We start from the raw sequence: 17,996 nt of genomic DNA, 5'->3' as shown, positions 1-17,996 counted from the left end.
TTTTGTGGTGTAGGTCTACGTATTTTATAATGTTAACTTTAAATAATACTAATAGCCTAATTTAAAGATAAGGCAGCATTGGGTCTGGACGGTAAGGAGAATAACGCTGGGAGTTGGAAGAGGTGTGTCGCGATTCTGTAGGTTCGTGGATCTGAGTCGTGTGGCGAATCGCGATTTCGGTTTCATATTGCATATCGTTACAGCCCCAAAGTTAAGTTCTACTTAGTTATTTTGGTGAAAGTAACTCAAAAGTAATACATGAGTAATGTAACGCATTACAATTCTGAGACAGTAATATTGTAAGGTAATGAATTACTTTTAAATAACAGTAACAAGTAATACCTAATGTATTACAGTTTGGAAGTAACTTGCACAACACTGATCATAATACATGGAAGAAAAAAAAAACTTCTATATTGTTTAAAACCAGTCTTATCCTATTTTCACACACTTTTTAATAAGAAGAACTTTATACAGATTAATTTACATAAAGAAAATATATAATTTTGAGTATGATCACTGACAATTGCATTGTTGTCATTTGAGTTCATAATTTAAAGAATCATATATAATTTACAACAAAGTTACTACAACAATTATGTGTGGCAAAAATGGAGAAATGTAATAAACATCTGCTTTTGTTAAGTTGCTTGATTATGCACATTCAGAAGGAGGAGGGGTAAAGCAAAAGATAGAAGACAGCTGCAGCAAAATAAGGAAGACTAAGGCAAAATAGTCAATTGTTCAGTTTTAGATGGAAAAAAATCAAGAGCACAAGAGGTACTGGTGGCTTCATATAGCCTTAAAATCTATGAAACAAGAAAAAGTTTTTCGTCATTTTTTTAGAGTGAATTCAAAATGCTTTATAAGAAAATCAAGAAAAAAGTCAAGAAAGCTTTGCCATTAATCAACTAAACATGTAAAAATGGATCAGAGGACACACTCTAGGGAAATTGTTAGGATTTACAAGTAGAAAGAAAAAAAGCTTAACATTCAGTATCAGGGAGTACCAGAAGTTCAGTGGAGCACAATACAGAAGAAACTCTCTCCGTAAGGGATATTTAGAAGACTGAGCGTGGTTGCTTCATGCAGTAATGGGCTTCAGTTGCAGATACATATGCAGACTCTGGAAAAAAGTCCTCATGAAACTCTGCCAAAAACCTGAAAAAGGAAGCAACATATGTAAACTTTATAATACCACTACTACTACTACAAATAACAGTTTTCAGGTTAAGGTTAAGACACATTAATGTTAATGTACATTAATTATCCCAGCCCGCAAGGGTGAGACTGTAACAGACCACAGAAGACAACCAGACATCTGCAACAAAGTTAAGCTCAGGAGACCAAACCTTTACTTCAAGTTTTTTTTGTTTGAGAGTTCCAGACTGTTAAGGACCTAATTTCAGGGCCTCATCTGTGTGTTCCAGGTTTTAGAACAGAGAAAATGGTTGCATATTATCAGTATATTATTTTCTAATTTACATTAGAGAGCATACAGTATGTGGTTCAGTAATATTCTTAGGATTGCTTACTGCAACCACCTCCTTCAAATCCCACCAGAGATTTTCTATGAGGTTCAAATCAGAAGATTGTGATGGCCAACATTGGCTACTGTCTTCAAGAATCTTCCAGGACTACTTCTGCAACCAAGCCTGAGTGGTTCCTCACTAATAGCACAACGTTTTCTCCTAGGATTTCCTGATCCTATTTAGCCCCTAAACGTTGGAACAGCCTTCCTAACATTGTCCAGGAAGCAGACACACTCTGTCAGCTGAAATCTAGACAAAAAATGCATCTCTTTGACTTAACGTACACATAACACATTATCGAGTTCTATAATTCAATGTTGGACTGAATAGATTAGGTCATCCAGAACCAAGAACACTTCCAATAAATCCTGATGTACTCATTGCATCATAAGAAGAATGGAATCTACTCTAATATTAGTCTCCCTGTTTATCCCGAGGTTTATCGCAGTTCGCCAGATCCAGGCTGATCCACGATGACAACGCAGTCCTGAAGTGTCAACTAGTCTGTTCCCCTGATTCCTCCTCCGCTTTCATTTACCTCTGTACAGATAAATGTGGTCAAAATTATTCCGGTTCGCATGGATGAGTGGAAGTGACAAAAATTGTGAATTGTGAAAAAATAGTCTCGATAAGTCAAACCACGAACGTCGTGCTGAGTGATCTGAACTATATGAAGTTCAGCGAACTTCTGAACTGTATGAGCGCCGTTCGGGGATCGACTTATCGAGACTATTTTTTAAGATTGCTCCTGTCTGTATACTCGAAGTGAACTGTCTTCATAAAGTATCTTCTTATTAAACGGTCTGTACACTTAAAAAGTTCTCAATGCTTCGTTTTGCATGTATGGAGCCTCATTATGTTACTGTGTTAGTGTGGGGCTATTTTGAGCCTTGTTAGTGGTATAAAATAGCGATTTCTTTTTACTTAGTCAATGCCCCCATTACTAGCATTATACGCTAAACAGTTTTTAGAGATAAAACTCTTTACATTCGATTATCATGAAAACAAATCTCAGAGAACGGTTGACTATGTACCGATGTTTTATTAGACCAAAGGTTCATTGTTCGCCGGAGTTCTCCTTTAAGTTAATATTTGGTAACATTGTTGTTGTGTGAAGTCTGAATGACTGTATGAGTGAGTCATGAATCATTACTCAACAAATTTGTAAAAAAAAAAAAAAACACTGATTGTAATGTAACGACTCAGGGGCGGGTCTGATCATGGGGAATAAGCATATCATAATAAATAATTGATAATTATTCATACAGGTTTGGATCAGACCAGTCTTACATGTTAATAAATATCCCGGTAAGGGATGATTTGTCCTTTTTACCTGCATGCATGCATGTGTATCCTTGCAATTAATCACAAGTTGATAGCAATTAATTACACAGACCACATTTTACAAAACAGGTAAAATTAATTAGCTCAATTAATTTATAGAGTTTATGAAAATTAATTCTGTGGCCACAAGAATTAGTTTTGCTGCTCTATAAACAAATACTCTTTAAGGTATCTTTAATTTGTAAAGCTCGTAGCTTTGATCTAGTCATTTCAGGGACCGGTATTATTAGCAGACAAGTCAGTCAATCAAAATGAATATAATGAATTTAATAAGGCAGAACTACTTATGCATTTACTACGTTACAGGAATAACACAAAAACGAACGACAACGCGGGGCGTTTGGACAATGGAGATACGTGTAAGAGCGAGTAAGTGAGAGAGAGAGGGAGAGAGGGAGAGAGAGAGAGAGAGAGAGAGAGAGCGTTGGTACAATTCACCTCGACAGTCAACCTTCTGAGCAACAACACGGAAAAACATCTTAATGCTTCTTAGAAGCTTCATAGAGAGGTATACTTGCAAAGTTTCTTGGTCTCTCCATGTCGCGGCATACTTGCACGGCCCTGTCTGGCCGCATGTTGAATGGATGTCCCTTAATGTTCTCTGTGAGCGTGTCACGTGGCACTCGGTGCGCGTGTTTGACATAGGTTTTGAGAAGTCTTTGGGGTAACGTTACCAAAGGAAATAGTTCGGCTAAATTCATCTCCTCTCCGGTGAGATGAATTAGGTTGGACTTAAAGAAAATGAAACTTTCAGAACAAACAAAAGAAAGAAAGGATTTCCCGAGGGGAAATCGGATCAGAGACTACATGATGGCAGCAGGGAGACACGAGCAGAGAGAAAGCGGGGACTGCGTCTGTGTATTCATGTATTCATGTGCGTTTAAGTTAATCATGTGCATGCAAGTCAACAACAACAACAACAAAAAAAAAAAAATCTGCACCTTAGGAAAAGCTCAAAGTGTTTCACTAGTGCCCTCAGGTTCTTTTCTGGTATGTGCATCTTCCTCAGGATTTCTGGAAGTTTCACTAAAACAAAAAGGCATAAATAAATAAATAAATAAATAAAATAATAATTTAACTCTTTTGAACATAAGATAGAAGCTGATATTCACCAAATAGCCGAAGCAGGTGCTGAGAGCCATAGAGGTAAGAGGGAGGTGGAAGCTGGTCGCTCTGAGGGTAGTTATCCGGTGTCAGCCTCCAGCTCAGAACCTAAAGACCACATAGAGGTGAGCCAATTCAAAGGATTACTTCACCTCAAAATGAAAATTTTCTGATAATTTACTCACCCCAATGCCATCCAAGATGTTCATGTCTTTCTTTTTTCAGTGGAAAATAAATTATGTCTTTTGAGGAAAACATTACCGGATTTGGTAACACTTTATAATAACTACACGCTAATAATCATTAGTTAAGCATGAGTAAACAGTTAATTCATCATTCATAAAGCATTAATAGACATTAATAATCAGTTTATAAATACAGCTATAAATGCTTTCTTCTTGATTTAAAATCATATCTATAATTGGTTTAATAATTGTACTTTCATCCTTTATTAATGATCAGTTTATCATTTCTAAATGAAGAATTGCATTTTTATAAACCAGTTATTTAAGAGTTTTCAGTGGTTCATACGATTACTTGGAGCGTGTAAGTAAATGATTAATAAACTATTTAAATGTACATTCATACATCGTATCATTCAGACATGTAGTGATGGTTACTTAGTGTGTTAATAAATGCTTTATTAACATGTATTTATGCTGTAATTCAGGGTTAATACAGGTAGTTATAAAGCATTTAGTAGTGGTCAGTTAACTATGTTTGTGAGCTTATCTAAAGTGAGGACTATTCAGGCCTTGTAAAGCATTTATAAAGGTGCATCAATCTTCTAAACAGTAAAATGTAACAAACACAACACAGTGATACAGAACATAGAAATATTTAACAGCCTTTAAATCTCCTTTATAAATGCTTTACAAGGCATCAATAGTCCTCACTTTAGATGAGCTCAAAAAATAGTTAACTGACCACTACTAAATGCTTTATAACTACCTGTATTTACTACATTTACTTACACTTTCTAAGTGATCTTATGAATGACTGACAACTCTTAAATAACTGGTTTGTAAATAATGTTATACTTCATTTAGAAATTTTTAATTGATCATTAATAAAGGGGGAAAATACAATTATTAAACGCATTATAGATATGCTTATAAATAAAAAAAGCATTTATAGCTGTATTTATAAACTGTTTATTAATATCTATTAATGCTTTATAAATGATGAATTAACTGTTTACTCATGCTTAACACATGATTAATAGCGTGCAGTTATTATAAAGTGTTACCCAGGAGGGTAATCCACACAATTGACTTCAACGGTAACCAAATTGTTGAAGTCCAAATCAATGCAGTTTCAAACGGCTTTGAAGTGCTTCAAAAGGCTCTTTTTTTTACTGACAAGAAAGTAACATACAAAACTCTCGTAGGGGAAAGAGAGCTTCAAAGAGCTCTGCACGATCCCTGAGGAATAGGGTCTTACCTAGCGAAACGATCGGTCATTTTTTAAAAAATGAAGATACTTTTTAACCACAATTGTTTGTCTTGTGCTGGTCTGCGACACGCCAGGCATTAGGTTGGAAAGGTCACGCTGGACGTAGGCGGAAGCACCGCCCCATTGTTTTAAATATCCAGGATATGCATATGAAAGGACCAATTTAACCTTTGTGCTGCATTAGGGACATTTTTGGTCATTTGCAGTTTAATTTCTTTGACCATTTTGGCTGTTTTAATGCAAATGGTATGTAATTTGGCAAAATTTTGACTTTTTAGATAAATGTAAAGAATGTGATCCCATTTTGCAAAAAGCACCATAATGACCAAAAATGGCCCATTGAAACCCATTAAAACGTTGTTTAAATCTGAGGCCGTCATTAATACATGAATCATGATTTATGTTCAAACATCCTTTCATTTTGAAGCAAAAGCATTATATTTGCATTATATAGTGAATTCCACTATATGACGTCACTACTAGGGATGTCCCGATCCGATCCACGGCATCGGTATCGCGCCGATACCGGCCCAGAACGCTAGATCGGAGATCGGAGGGGAGAAAAAAATATGAGCGATATCCAGTTTAGCGGCGCAGCCTGTCACGTGATGATTGTTGTGTTTAAGCACACGCGTGCAGAGAATCACTCTCGCTTTTGCGCACGGATTCTAATGTAATCGGATGATTCCACAAAAGCTGCATTTCAGTCTTCTCAGAAATTCATTGGCTATCAGAAAATAGCGTCATTTCATTCTCTATTGCAACTGGATAGATAAACTGTCACTCAAAGAGAGAGCGAAACTGGCGCGCGTATAGTTTGAAGCGAAATTTACGCGCGTGACGCGCGTCAGAATCAAAATCCGTTGGCGGTCATTGTTTTTATGTCGACCGAGCATTCATCAAGAGAGTTACCGCTCTGTATTTACTCTGGATAGCAGAACAGCGGCGTGGGGATCATCGTCGCCGTATATTTGTGTCCACCGGACCCTTCGGAGCCGAACCGTTTGGCGAGTTTCACCATTTGCTCGCTCCAGGAGCTGCGCTGGATGACGGCCGCTGTCAGCGGTACTTCCGCCTGTCACGCGCCCAGTTTGATGACCTGTTGTCCCGCATCTGAGCGAGGATCACCCTCGCCCGGCCCCTCATCCATCTAATCTAGCTGTCATTTATTTTTGTTTTGATAATAAATAGAGCCAGCCTTCAAAAGTTATTAACCTGTCCTGTGATTTTTTTCTCTCTCTCACGTCCAGACACGAATGTATGCACATATGTTGATATATATATATAGCGCGCTATGTATGTTATGCGCGCAGTATGTCTCGCTCTAGATTCCGGGAGATTTGAACTAATTTGCGGGCATCAGGGAGACGCTATCAATGTGCGGGAGACTCCCGGAACTTCCGGGAGACTTGGCTGTCTTTACAACATAATACTATTTCTAGATATGGAATGAATAACATTCAATACAAAATGAACATGTCTCCATATAGAAATAATGTTTTAAGTGATGAAACATTTGCTTTGTTGTGCATAATCCCACCATGCATTTAGTCATATTAACAAAATAATTTATTGAAGCATCCAGACACTTCACCACGTGAGCAAGCAGCTAGGCTCCTGATTGGGTAACGCGGCGCGAATTCACGCCAAAGTTCAGATTTTTCAACTCGGGCGGCATGATGCGAATTCGCGTCAAACGCGTGAATGCACAACGCTCAATTCGCGCCATTCGCGCCAACTTGATTCGCGTCTTCCGCGCCGCGCTCCACGCCTCATTCGCGCCGCAGGAATTTTTCTTGCATTGACTTAACATTGAAATCATTCGCGCCTGACGCCCTATTCGCGTCCGGTGTGAACGTAGCATTAGTGCGTTGAAGTTGTGATAGCGCTGTCGGCTAACGCGAAATGCTACTATTTACATTCCATGGATGTTTATTCATATATACAATTGTTTTGGACTAAAAACTTCTTCAAATTGGATTGTATGGACGCTTTACAGTGAAATCAAACCATTTTTGATGGAATGTGGACTAACAGATGGCTAATTGGTGAGTTTCTTCCAGTTTGTGTTGGTTTGTTTTGGCTGTTGGTGGTCTGACAAAGAGACAGATTGTGCCCGCTGTGTTGATTGTTACGTCGTTCGAATCACGAGTTTCTCAGCTTTCCAAAGATATGTATTATGTTTACTTTTGTGTTTGTTTTGTTTTGTCTTTCACAAAGTTAAACCTATAAACCACCCTGTGGGCCGTATACGGCACGTCGGACCACGAAAAAAAAAATATCGGACTAATATCGGTATCGGCAAAACCCAAAGGTGCGGCATCGGTATCGGTATCGGAAGTGAAAAAGTGGTATCGGGACATCCCTAGTCACTACATAGGCTATGTATTCCCTACGGGCGGAAATGCACGTTATTTTCCTGGTTTCCACTAGGGGCAGTATGGAGTGTGTTATGAACAAGCGGCAACATTCTAATCTGAAAGATGAAAGATGAAAGATGAGTTCAATTCAGCTTATGAGAAATTGACATTGCACCTTTTCCATTAAGGGACAATATTTGCCCACTTTAATATTTTTTTTCATTTCGTTTTTTACCATTATAATACATTTGAAAAAAAAAAAAGCCTTAAAAGAATGTTCAATAAATAGGCAATGTTAAAAAAAAATGTATAAAATATTATATTAAAATCGCCAGTAGGTGGCGTAACTCACTGTCTTTATGAGTGAGTAAGAGTCATTTACTGAATCTCACGATTCGTTCAAATCCACAGATTTCGTTGCGAAATAGAGTAATAAGCCTGACTGTTTTAAATGTAGTAAATCGCTTATGCTACTTTTTTATTTTTAAACTGTTGTATAAAATCAATGTCACATTTGAAATTGTGTGGATATTCCATTCGAGAAACATTGCATCAATATTAAAACACAGCCTGCATTTTGTTCGCAGATTTAGTCACACAAACAGCGCAAGCGCCTCGTGCCAGAACACAGACCGACTGAATAACACTTCAATTTAAAGGTGCATTGAGCAACATTTCATGTTAAAAATAGCCGTTTTCTAACCCATACATGCTTAAAGGGTTAGTTCACCCAAAAATGAAAATTAAGTCATTAATTACTCACCCTCATGCTGTACCAACCCCGTAAGACCTTCGTTCATCTTCGGAACACAAATAAAGATATTTTTGATTGAATCTGAGGGCTGGATCACTTTTCCATAGACAGCCTGAGGGACTGCCTCTTGACGGCCCAGAAAGTCATTAAAAGAAAAGGTTTAAATATTCCATGTGCCTACAGTGGCTCAACTATAATTTTATCAAGCGACGAGACTACTTTTTGTGCGAAAAAAAAACTTAAATAACGACTTTATTCGACTTTCCATTACTTCCTTATGGGCGCATGCGCGAGAACTGAGACGAGACCGTTCTTCTTCGACTACTTTTTGTTACCGGCTGCTCACCGCTTAGGAATTTTACCGCCCCCTACCGTATAAGATGACGTACTGCTTGTAAACAGAACGTTTTGCGCCTCCGGCTATATCAGTACGTCATCTTATACGGTAGGGGGCGGTAAAACTCCTAAGCGGTGAGCAGCCGGTAACAAAAAGTAGTCGAAGAAGAACGGTCTCGTCTCAGTTCTCGCGCATGCGCCCATAAGGAAGTAATGGAAAGTCGAATAAAGTCGTTATTTACGTTTGTTTTTTCGCACAAAAAGTAGTCTCGTCGCTTGATAAAGTTATAGTTGAGCCACTGTAGGCACATGGAATATTTAAACCTTTTCTTTTAATGACTTTCTGGGCCGTCAAGAGGCAGTCCCTCAGGCTGTCTATGGAAAAGTGATCCAGCTCTCAGATTCAATCAAAAATATCTTTATTTGTGTTCCGAAGATGAACGAAGGTCTTACGGGGTTGGTACAGCATGGGGGTGAGTAATTATTGACTTAATTTTCATTTTTGGGTGAACTAACCCTTTAAACAATCGCCTGATGGGCTGAATGAGCCCTTCTTTGATCACTGCGATCGCCTCTATAATCCTGTACAGTAACCTAAATAAGAGGGATTCAGGCTCGAATTTGAGACTGGGCGTGACGTCATGCGCGTTCACGCTCGTCTGGCTATTACTGACTGGCAGATTTGTGTATTCGCCACCGTTCTCCATATCAGAGAAGACAACTTGAGCGACACAACTTTAGTCAACTTTCCAAAAAAGTAGAAGATGGATTCAAAGGGGCTGTTTACACCTGGTCACTTCATGCGTTTTCGCTATTCGATCGTGAAAAGACCAGGTTGCCCTCTGAAACGCATTCGAGACAGATTTGGATCCGATCGCTCAAACCACTTGAGGAGGTGGTCTGGGCCGCATTCCAGATGAAACTGGACAAGTGTAAATGCATCTGGTTGTTGAAACCAGGCTATAGGTGTCACAGTCTACGTCTGCACCTGTCTGTCTTAGTCTTCACTACACTACCCAAGATCCTCTTGTTTCCACACCTGATCTCACTCCCTCAATCATCCACCTGTTCAGCGTCATTATCATCTGTGTCACCTGTTTTCATCTCGTTAGTGTTCATTTGTATCTGTATTTAGTTCTCTCTGTTTGTTCAGTCCTTGTAGGTCAATGTTTATGCCAGGTGCTTTGAAGATATGTTTCTGTTTATGTTTATATCTTGTTTCAGAGTATAATTAGTAAAGGGTTTGCATTGGAGCATTTGCCTTGTCTACCTTCTTCTGCCAGCATCACAACTTATGACAATAGGCTATATGTCATGTTATTTTAGTCATATATGATGACGTGCATCACCTCAGATGAGCAGCTGGGAGCCTATTCATCAAGCCAGCGCGCCGCAATCTATCGCAAATCAAAGTGAAAGTAAGTAGCAGACGCTTAACACTCCAATTTTCAATAAAAGTAAAGAAATTAAATGATCTTACCAGGGCTGTTGCCGCTCTCTCTTATTTCTGTCTTTGCTGATTTTGAAATCAGCCGATGATTAATAAAATGCAGCTCATATCTGTTGCTTTCGGTGACGTGCACTTCATTAAATCTTCTATAGCACGGAAATTGAAGATCAGCTTAATATCCGTTTTGCAAAAACACATTTATGTGAGCAGGTGTAATGGAATCGTTTTGATAAATTAGATAGCTATCCGATCTGAGAAAACGTATTAAGCGGCCAGGTGTAATCAGCCCCAAAGAAACTGTCTTGTAGTTCATTCCAAACCCCAAGGCAAACTCCACGAGACAAAGAAAATACAACTTCTGTCTGTGCAAGGCCAGGCATCGGAATAAGATGAGAGTCAACATCGGGAAGCTTTCAACAAAAGGAGAGATCTCCGGGCGGTCTGCTCTAGGGCTTAAACGGGTCCTATAAAAAGTAATGGTAACGCTTCCTTTTACAGTCCAGTTACCCATGTAAATACTATGTACTTATTTTAGTAACTACAATTACTGGGTAATAACTAGTACTAAAGGCCATTGCACACCGAGTCCGAAATTCGCATCCGAAATTTTCGCACGTTAAAAAAAAAATTCGACCTCACGTTATGTCAATCACGCTTGCACACCGCCTCCGAAACTTTCGTCCGTCATAAAATTAATCGGATCGGGTTCGATTTTCTGCGTTTTTCGCATCCAGAGCCAGCATTTTGAGAGGTCTTTTGACAATTCAGGGCCAGGGGGAGCTCGTCCTCAAATCATTGCACATATGCGCCGTGCTTTCAGTTTCGGTTTTCAATTCGATCAAGTGTTTATGTTCTCTTCTCTATATTGAATTATGAAATTAATAAACCTCCCCTTTCAATCAGATTGAAATTTAGGATCGAATAAGGTGTGATTGAGCAGCCTATTCGATAACTAATGTATTATTTGGGCACAATACACAATAACAGCCTAGCTGTTCTGTCTGCCCAGCGCTTCCACCGGGCCGCGCGCGGGTGTGTGTATGTCCGTGTGTGTGTCCATACCTGGTCCATTTCAGACACACTGCCAGTCTCCGTTCAGAATCGATTGGTTCACGGAAATTGGTGGTCTTGTTTTTAATATGTGGCTCCAGAATCGCTAGCAAAGCATTGAACTGTCCCACTGACATTCTGAGGTAATACTTTTGAATCGCTCAGGATAAATTCGCAACTCCTTGATAAGGAACTCTCCTTCCTCTCGGCGCAATTTCAGGATTGGATGGACGCAATATTTTCTCTTTCTTCCCTTTTCAATAAGAGAGAGGGCAAAAATCATCCTCACTGCTTGACGAATCCATTTGGTATTTTTGCGTTTTTTCCCGCAAAGGTTTAAGAAATACGCAACGGACTCGGTGTGCAAGGTTTCTATGCGTGACGAATTTTTAAGCTGACGAACACGAAAATACGCATACGAATATTTCGTGCTCGGTGTGCAATGGCCTTAACCCTGAACCTACCCCTAAACCTACCCCTGTTCCATGTACTTACCTTATATTAGTCAGTACTTTCTAGGTAAGTACACTGTAAGTATACTGTAAGTACTGTACTGTAAAAGGAAGCGTTACCTAAGTAATAACTTATATTGTTCATGAACGTGTTTCCACAATAATACAATCATAAGTGGATACAGTAAGCACATAAAACACAAACCCCCCCGAAGATTTCTACTAATTACCCCCGTTTTCCCCTCACACACACACACACACACACATAAATGTGTAATTTACTCAAATGCCTTTCCTTTCATATATATTTTAAATGACTTGCAGATTTATAACTGTATTACCTCATTATGACTGTAACAAAAGATGTGTGCCGCACAGTGTGCGGCTGATGCTCCTTTGGTTATGAACAGCTCATGCAAATGTGCGTGTGTGTGTGTGTGTGTTCCATGAGCGCGCACACCTCTGGTTGCAGTTTCTCTTGTCACCAGAGGGGGCGTAGTTCTGCAAAAACTCAGATACTTGCGTTTTGCACCTTTAAGTATAAAGTCTCAAATGAAGATCACTGAACTACAGCTTGTCTGTGTTTTCAGATCACTTGTGCTTCAATGTAGAGAGCGCGCGTGCATGGCTGTAATCCAGATAGGCTACTATTGAAAAGACACGGTAGAAAACATGTTCTTTTAACAGAAACACTCTGATTTGCCATTTAAATTATTGAATTCTGGCATTTGTGGCCACAGCGGATTAAACTGACACTTTCCCATTTCAGACGACAAACTACGCTTGGCTACTATCATCTTGTTCTGCACCTCACTTGCCTAGTAACCATAGTAACGGGTGCGTGCCACATGCTTTCTGCTATGAAGTGGAGCGCAAGGTGCACTCAACGCTGCATTAATTTTGATTTAGTCTACTACAGTTAATTTTGTTATGGTATGAACTTAATTTAACTTAAAGGCAAACAAATATAATACCTTTGTAACGAAATCCAAGACTTTGTTTACCAAATTCAAGGCTTTTAAGGCCTTCAATTGAGATGACCAAATTTAAGACTTTTTCCATGCTTTTAAGACCCACGGGTGCCCTGTTATGACAGTTCAAAAATGGATATTTTAATGGGTTCAAATAGGACCAAATTTGTACTTGCGCTGTGTGATTTTTTTTTTTTTTTTAAATCTGACATAGCACAAAAAAATAAAAATGCACCAAAAATAATGTTGCTGCTAATCTTTGGTATATTCAAGACTGTGATAATTCAAAGCCAAGGGTTTTACTTTGCATTTAGTGTATGGAAAATAATTACATTTTTTTTAAATGTATTTAAAATCCTGAAATTAAATAAATATTTGGTAGTTATTATGAGGACTGATGCTGGTTAAAAGATTTAACTCAGTAAAAGTGGAAAATAATAATAATAATATATATAATAATTTAGGCAGTGTTTAATATGTGACCATTTTTGGTCATTAACACGCTAAGTGGGATTTTTTTTAAAAAATTCTGACATAACACAAAATCTTTAAATGCATCAAACATAATGTTGCTGCTAATCTTTGACATTTTCAAGACTGTGATAATCCAAATCTAAAGTTTTCCCGTTGCCTTTAGTGAATGGAAAATAATACATTTTTTGTGTTTTTTCCTCTTATACAAATTGATGGTATCGCCACCAAAACTGGTAATTAAAGGGTTAAAATCCTGAAATCAAATAAATATTTGGTGGTTATGATGAGGACTGATGCTGGTTAAAAGATTTAACTTGGTAAAAGTGGAAGATAATAATATAGAATCATTTAGGCAATGTTTAATGTGTGAACATTTTTAGTCATTAATGCACTCAACAGCGTAAAAAATGTAATGCAGCAAAAGGGTTAAACAACAAACTGACACAAAAACACAAATATGTAATTCAACATACAATCAGATTTGAACGATCGTAGTACTTCGTAGTACTTCAGCCTACGTCCAGCGTGACCTTTCCAACGTGATTACATAATGCCTGGCCATTACAGACCATTATGTACAGGCAGACCAGCACAAGACGAACAATTGTTAAAAAGTATATACATTATTATTTATTTTGTGAAAATGACCAATCATTTCGCTAGATAAAACCCTATTCCTCAGCTGGGATCATTCAGAGCCCTTTAAAGCACTTCAAGTGCTTCAAAGTGCTTCACTTTTAGCGCTTTGGGTTTGAGAAAAGCGCATTACAAATAAAATGTATTATTATTATTATTATTTTATTATTCAAAACCCTTTGAAACTGCATTGATTTGGACTTCAACAATTTGGTTACCATTAAAGTCCATTGTGGAGAAAAATCCTGAAATGTTTTCCTCAAAATGCTTAAATTCTTTTCCAACTGAAGTAAGAAAGACATGAACATATTGGATGGCATTAGGGTGAGTAAATTATCAGGAATTTTTCATTTTTAGGTGAACAAAATCCAATATTCTACTCAACAGATGTCAACTATCTTAGGAGTTTGCAGTGCTGCTGTTTTGGCGATTTAGTGACTCCCCTCTGTTAAAGTTTTTTTTATTCGCTTTGGTACTATTTTCACAAGTAAGGTGTACATTTTCAAAACTCTTAGTGCTAATATCACAACAGATCATCAAAAGTGCACTTTTTTCAAACATTTCATCATGTTTTCAACTGTGTAAGTACAATTCACACAATCACAAAGTATCCTTTTCACAACACAAAAAGAAGTGTTTCATCTACATTATTGTTTCATTCACAGTAACTGCCTTTCATAAAGCTCTTACTATCAAACTTTTGATTTGCATCTCTTTTTGTTCAGTTTAATACTTTTGTCTATTATTTAATCCAACAGATCTTAATGGTTAATCAATTAATCATTTGGTAAACCTATAGATTTTCATTTCAGCAATATACAGTATATGGATTTTGATAACTACAGAAATGTGTGTTTGTATGAATATTTAAATTACATGTAACCAGTAACCACACATGATGAATACTCGTTATAGCTATTTTTTTTTCACAATTTTTTTCACAGTCTGACCACAATTGGCCACTATGTACTGTAATGTGTGCACTAAATGTTATGTTTTGTTCTTCTTTAGTTACATTTCATTATAGAAAGTATACCTATATTACAATTATATCTGAAAAATAAAAACTATAATTTGCCTAAATGATTGTAAAGGATGTCTTCATTGATCCTTCATTTGATTAGGCCTACATATATGATGGATATTTGGAAATTATAGATTATGTAAATGTTGGGTACTGTAAGTGTATTGCCTAATGTTACAGTAAAACTGTGTAATCTGTCTTTTATAGTACTGTAGCATATTCATTTCAGCACTTCTAAGGCCGATTTGAAACATGTATCTTGCATTGTTTGCTGTTGGATGAACTGATTGTTAAAAGTACTAAACTGAAAGAAGATCATATTGTTGTGTTTCAGTGATTAAACCAAATGTTCTCATTACATATTACAATAATCTTGTGTTTGAAATAATTATTATGTGGACTGAAAACATGTGCAACTGACTGAAAGCATTACATCAGGTTTTGAAAGAATGATTAGCTGCGTTACAAGTGTGATCAGTTTGGATTTTTGTACTAAGAGTTTTGAAAATGTACACCTTACTTGTGAAAATAGTACCAAAGCGAATAAAAAAAACTGTAAATGCAGGCATCAAATATCTGAACATGTGGTTCCTTTTGTGGGAGCACAATTACCATTGCAACATTTTAATCAGTGTAATAAATTGATACATAGTTGTGATGCAATACTTGCCAATCACAAGGCACTTACCACACACTTTATTAACTTTTGTTATGATAGCTATATGTAAAAATCAATGAGATCAGTAAAATTATAATTAAATGCCTAGTTTCAAAACAAATACATATGCAACCTATACAAAACAAGGACATATAAACAAGTATTCAGTATCTGTATGGGGTATTAAAAGTCAATCTATAATATCATCTCTAATATACAATTAGACTTACATTGCAATAATAACAACTTATTATTTAACTTATAACTTCAAATATATCTGTCAGATTAGTATTTTATGGAAATTATAAACTTCTTAGAGGTTAAACACGTAAAAAAATAAATAAAAAAATCTATGAATACAATTGTTATTTTCCTATAATTTGTTATAAACACATTCATTACATTTGACATATATATATATATATATATATATATATATATATATTATATTCAAATGCAATATGTGTTTGTCAGATTCAGATTTTAAATCAGATTTTAAGTCTAATAAGGTCTTTTTACTATTGACAGTAAAGCAAGACTTGAGGGTCTTGCTTTACTGTTTAGGACTCACTTCATTTAGTTCGTAGTTCCTCTGGGATTCCAGCCCTGAGAAAAGCCCTCCAGTGTAATCCTTGTTCGGTGTCAATGGTAAAGGAGAGGAGGAGCCACTGTGAACAGGAGTCCCTGTATAGTAGAGAAACATGCAATTTTAAGGTTTAAAAAACATATGCATTGCATTGTGGGCACCAAATACCATACTTTTACTGTATAAAAGCGATATATCATTCGAAACTGAAAAGGGTCTAATTACCAAACATTGTGCTTTTGTAAAAAAAAAAAAGGGTGTAATTTCTGACATCTCTGTCTCCATAAACTTTTTTCTGGATCACAAAAATTAAACAAAACTCAGTGAATACTTGTCACACAGACATAATCAATATATCTAAAAACATTTAGTAAATTACATTTAAAATATCCAATTCAAAACGAAAACAAATATTCTCGGTTTATGTAATCTGAATGGAAAGAGAAAGAAATGTCAGTCGTTATGTCTCATTTTGTAGTCTAATTATCCGCTAATTTGAATACACCTACTGACAGAGCGCACTATTCATGCAGTAATGATCTGAGGAGATCAATGCAAACGGCCACATCTACATCAACGGCCACATCTACTCGATAAAATGCATACAACTTTCATCAGATTTATTTACTTCACCTCAGAATTCAGAATTCACCTCAGAAAAAGAGCGTAGCGGGTTTTTTTTTTTTTTACATAAACATGTACATATTGACTATTTTGGCTTTTCACAAATTGCCAATGCTGATGATAGAGATGAATGAAATCGACTGAAATGTGATGAAATATAAAGTGTCTTTGTTACAGTGTCTTTGTAATCAAATTTATTCGACACCCATTGCCAATCAGGTTTATTGGCAAAATTTACAGACTTTCAGCTGTTTGGAATGAACAAATCATTCAAAAGTCATTTCAATCTCAACACAACAAATGTTTCAAGTGGTTTCCCCAAATTCAACTGAAAACGCAACTTTTAAAGCTGCAGTCCGTAGCTTTTTTGGGTTAAAAATTATCCAATATAAATTTGAGAAAATACATAACCAGTCAGTGTTCAAAACTATCTGCTTGCCTTAACTAGATTCAAAATGGTAAGCTTGTAATAATGTTTAATTCCAGTGGTACTGGTGGATTTCCGTGATTTCTGCATTACGTCACATCTGTACACATAAAGAAGGAGTCTCGGCAAGTATGCAATATTGCGAGTGAGGATGTTGGAGGGAGAGATTTATAACCTTTTCTCACAGCACTTGATATAATTATCTGATCAATTTTATGATGGATTCAGAAAGGTTCAAATGACAATCACCAGTGATAACTAAAGATTCACCCGCTGTAAAATGCAAAAGACTTTGTTTGGACTTCGGAGCGAAAACAAGGATACATATCGGAACGACATAAGTAGTCAAGCAATGCTGATGTTGTTAACATTAACAATTTGAGAACAAAGTATAATTTTCACGGTTTTATGTGATATGATAAGCGATTGTTAGATTTAATCAGCACGATTTACTGCAATGTCAGAACCAGAACAAATGTGGATGTTAGTTACTTGTTCAGATGACATTTTCCGGTAAAGAATATCAGTAACCAAACAGTTTCTGGTCTCATTGACTTCCATAGTTTTTTTTTTTTACCTACTATGGAAGTCAATGAGACCAGAAACTGTTAGGTTCCTGATATTCTTCTAAATATCAAAAAAAAAATTGGCTGAATCGATTCAAAAACAGTAAAACTCAACACTTTAACTCTGGGGGAGTTATAAAATGAGCCTATTTCCAAAAAAAGTGGAGTATCCCTTTAAATCAAAACTTGATCA

At 36.8% G+C, this 17,996-nt stretch overlaps 1 protein-coding gene across 5 annotated transcripts in view; it reads right to left on the bottom strand.

Moving 5' to 3' along the window:
• Positions 1-409: 409 nt before the first annotated feature.
• LOC120495298 (MSL complex subunit 3) overlaps positions 410-17,996 on the bottom strand; it is a 101,338-nt gene continuing 83,751 nt past the window's right edge. For all 5 annotated transcript variants that reach the window (XM_039694793.2, XM_039694817.2, XM_039694809.2 and 2 more), the window contains 4 exons: positions 16,172-16,284; positions 3,989-4,088; positions 3,818-3,902; positions 410-1,161 (listed from right to left, as the gene is read on the bottom strand). In XM_039694793.2, the coding sequence (XP_039550727.1) occupies positions 1,062-1,161; positions 3,818-3,902; positions 3,989-4,088; positions 16,172-16,284 (398 nt within the window). In that variant the 3' untranslated portion in view covers positions 410-1,061. The remainder of the gene's footprint in view (positions 1,162-3,817; positions 3,903-3,988; positions 4,089-16,171; positions 16,285-17,996) is intronic.

The sequence above is a fragment of the Pimephales promelas genome, chromosome 6 (assembly GCF_988280905.1).
Source record: "Pimephales promelas chromosome 6, fPimPro1.hap1.1, whole genome shotgun sequence".
NCBI classification, from domain to species: domain Eukaryota; kingdom Metazoa; phylum Chordata; class Actinopteri; order Cypriniformes; family Leuciscidae; genus Pimephales; species Pimephales promelas.
The sequence above is the reverse complement of the archived record's forward strand: the minus strand, read 5'-3'. Positions and strand labels throughout refer to the sequence as shown.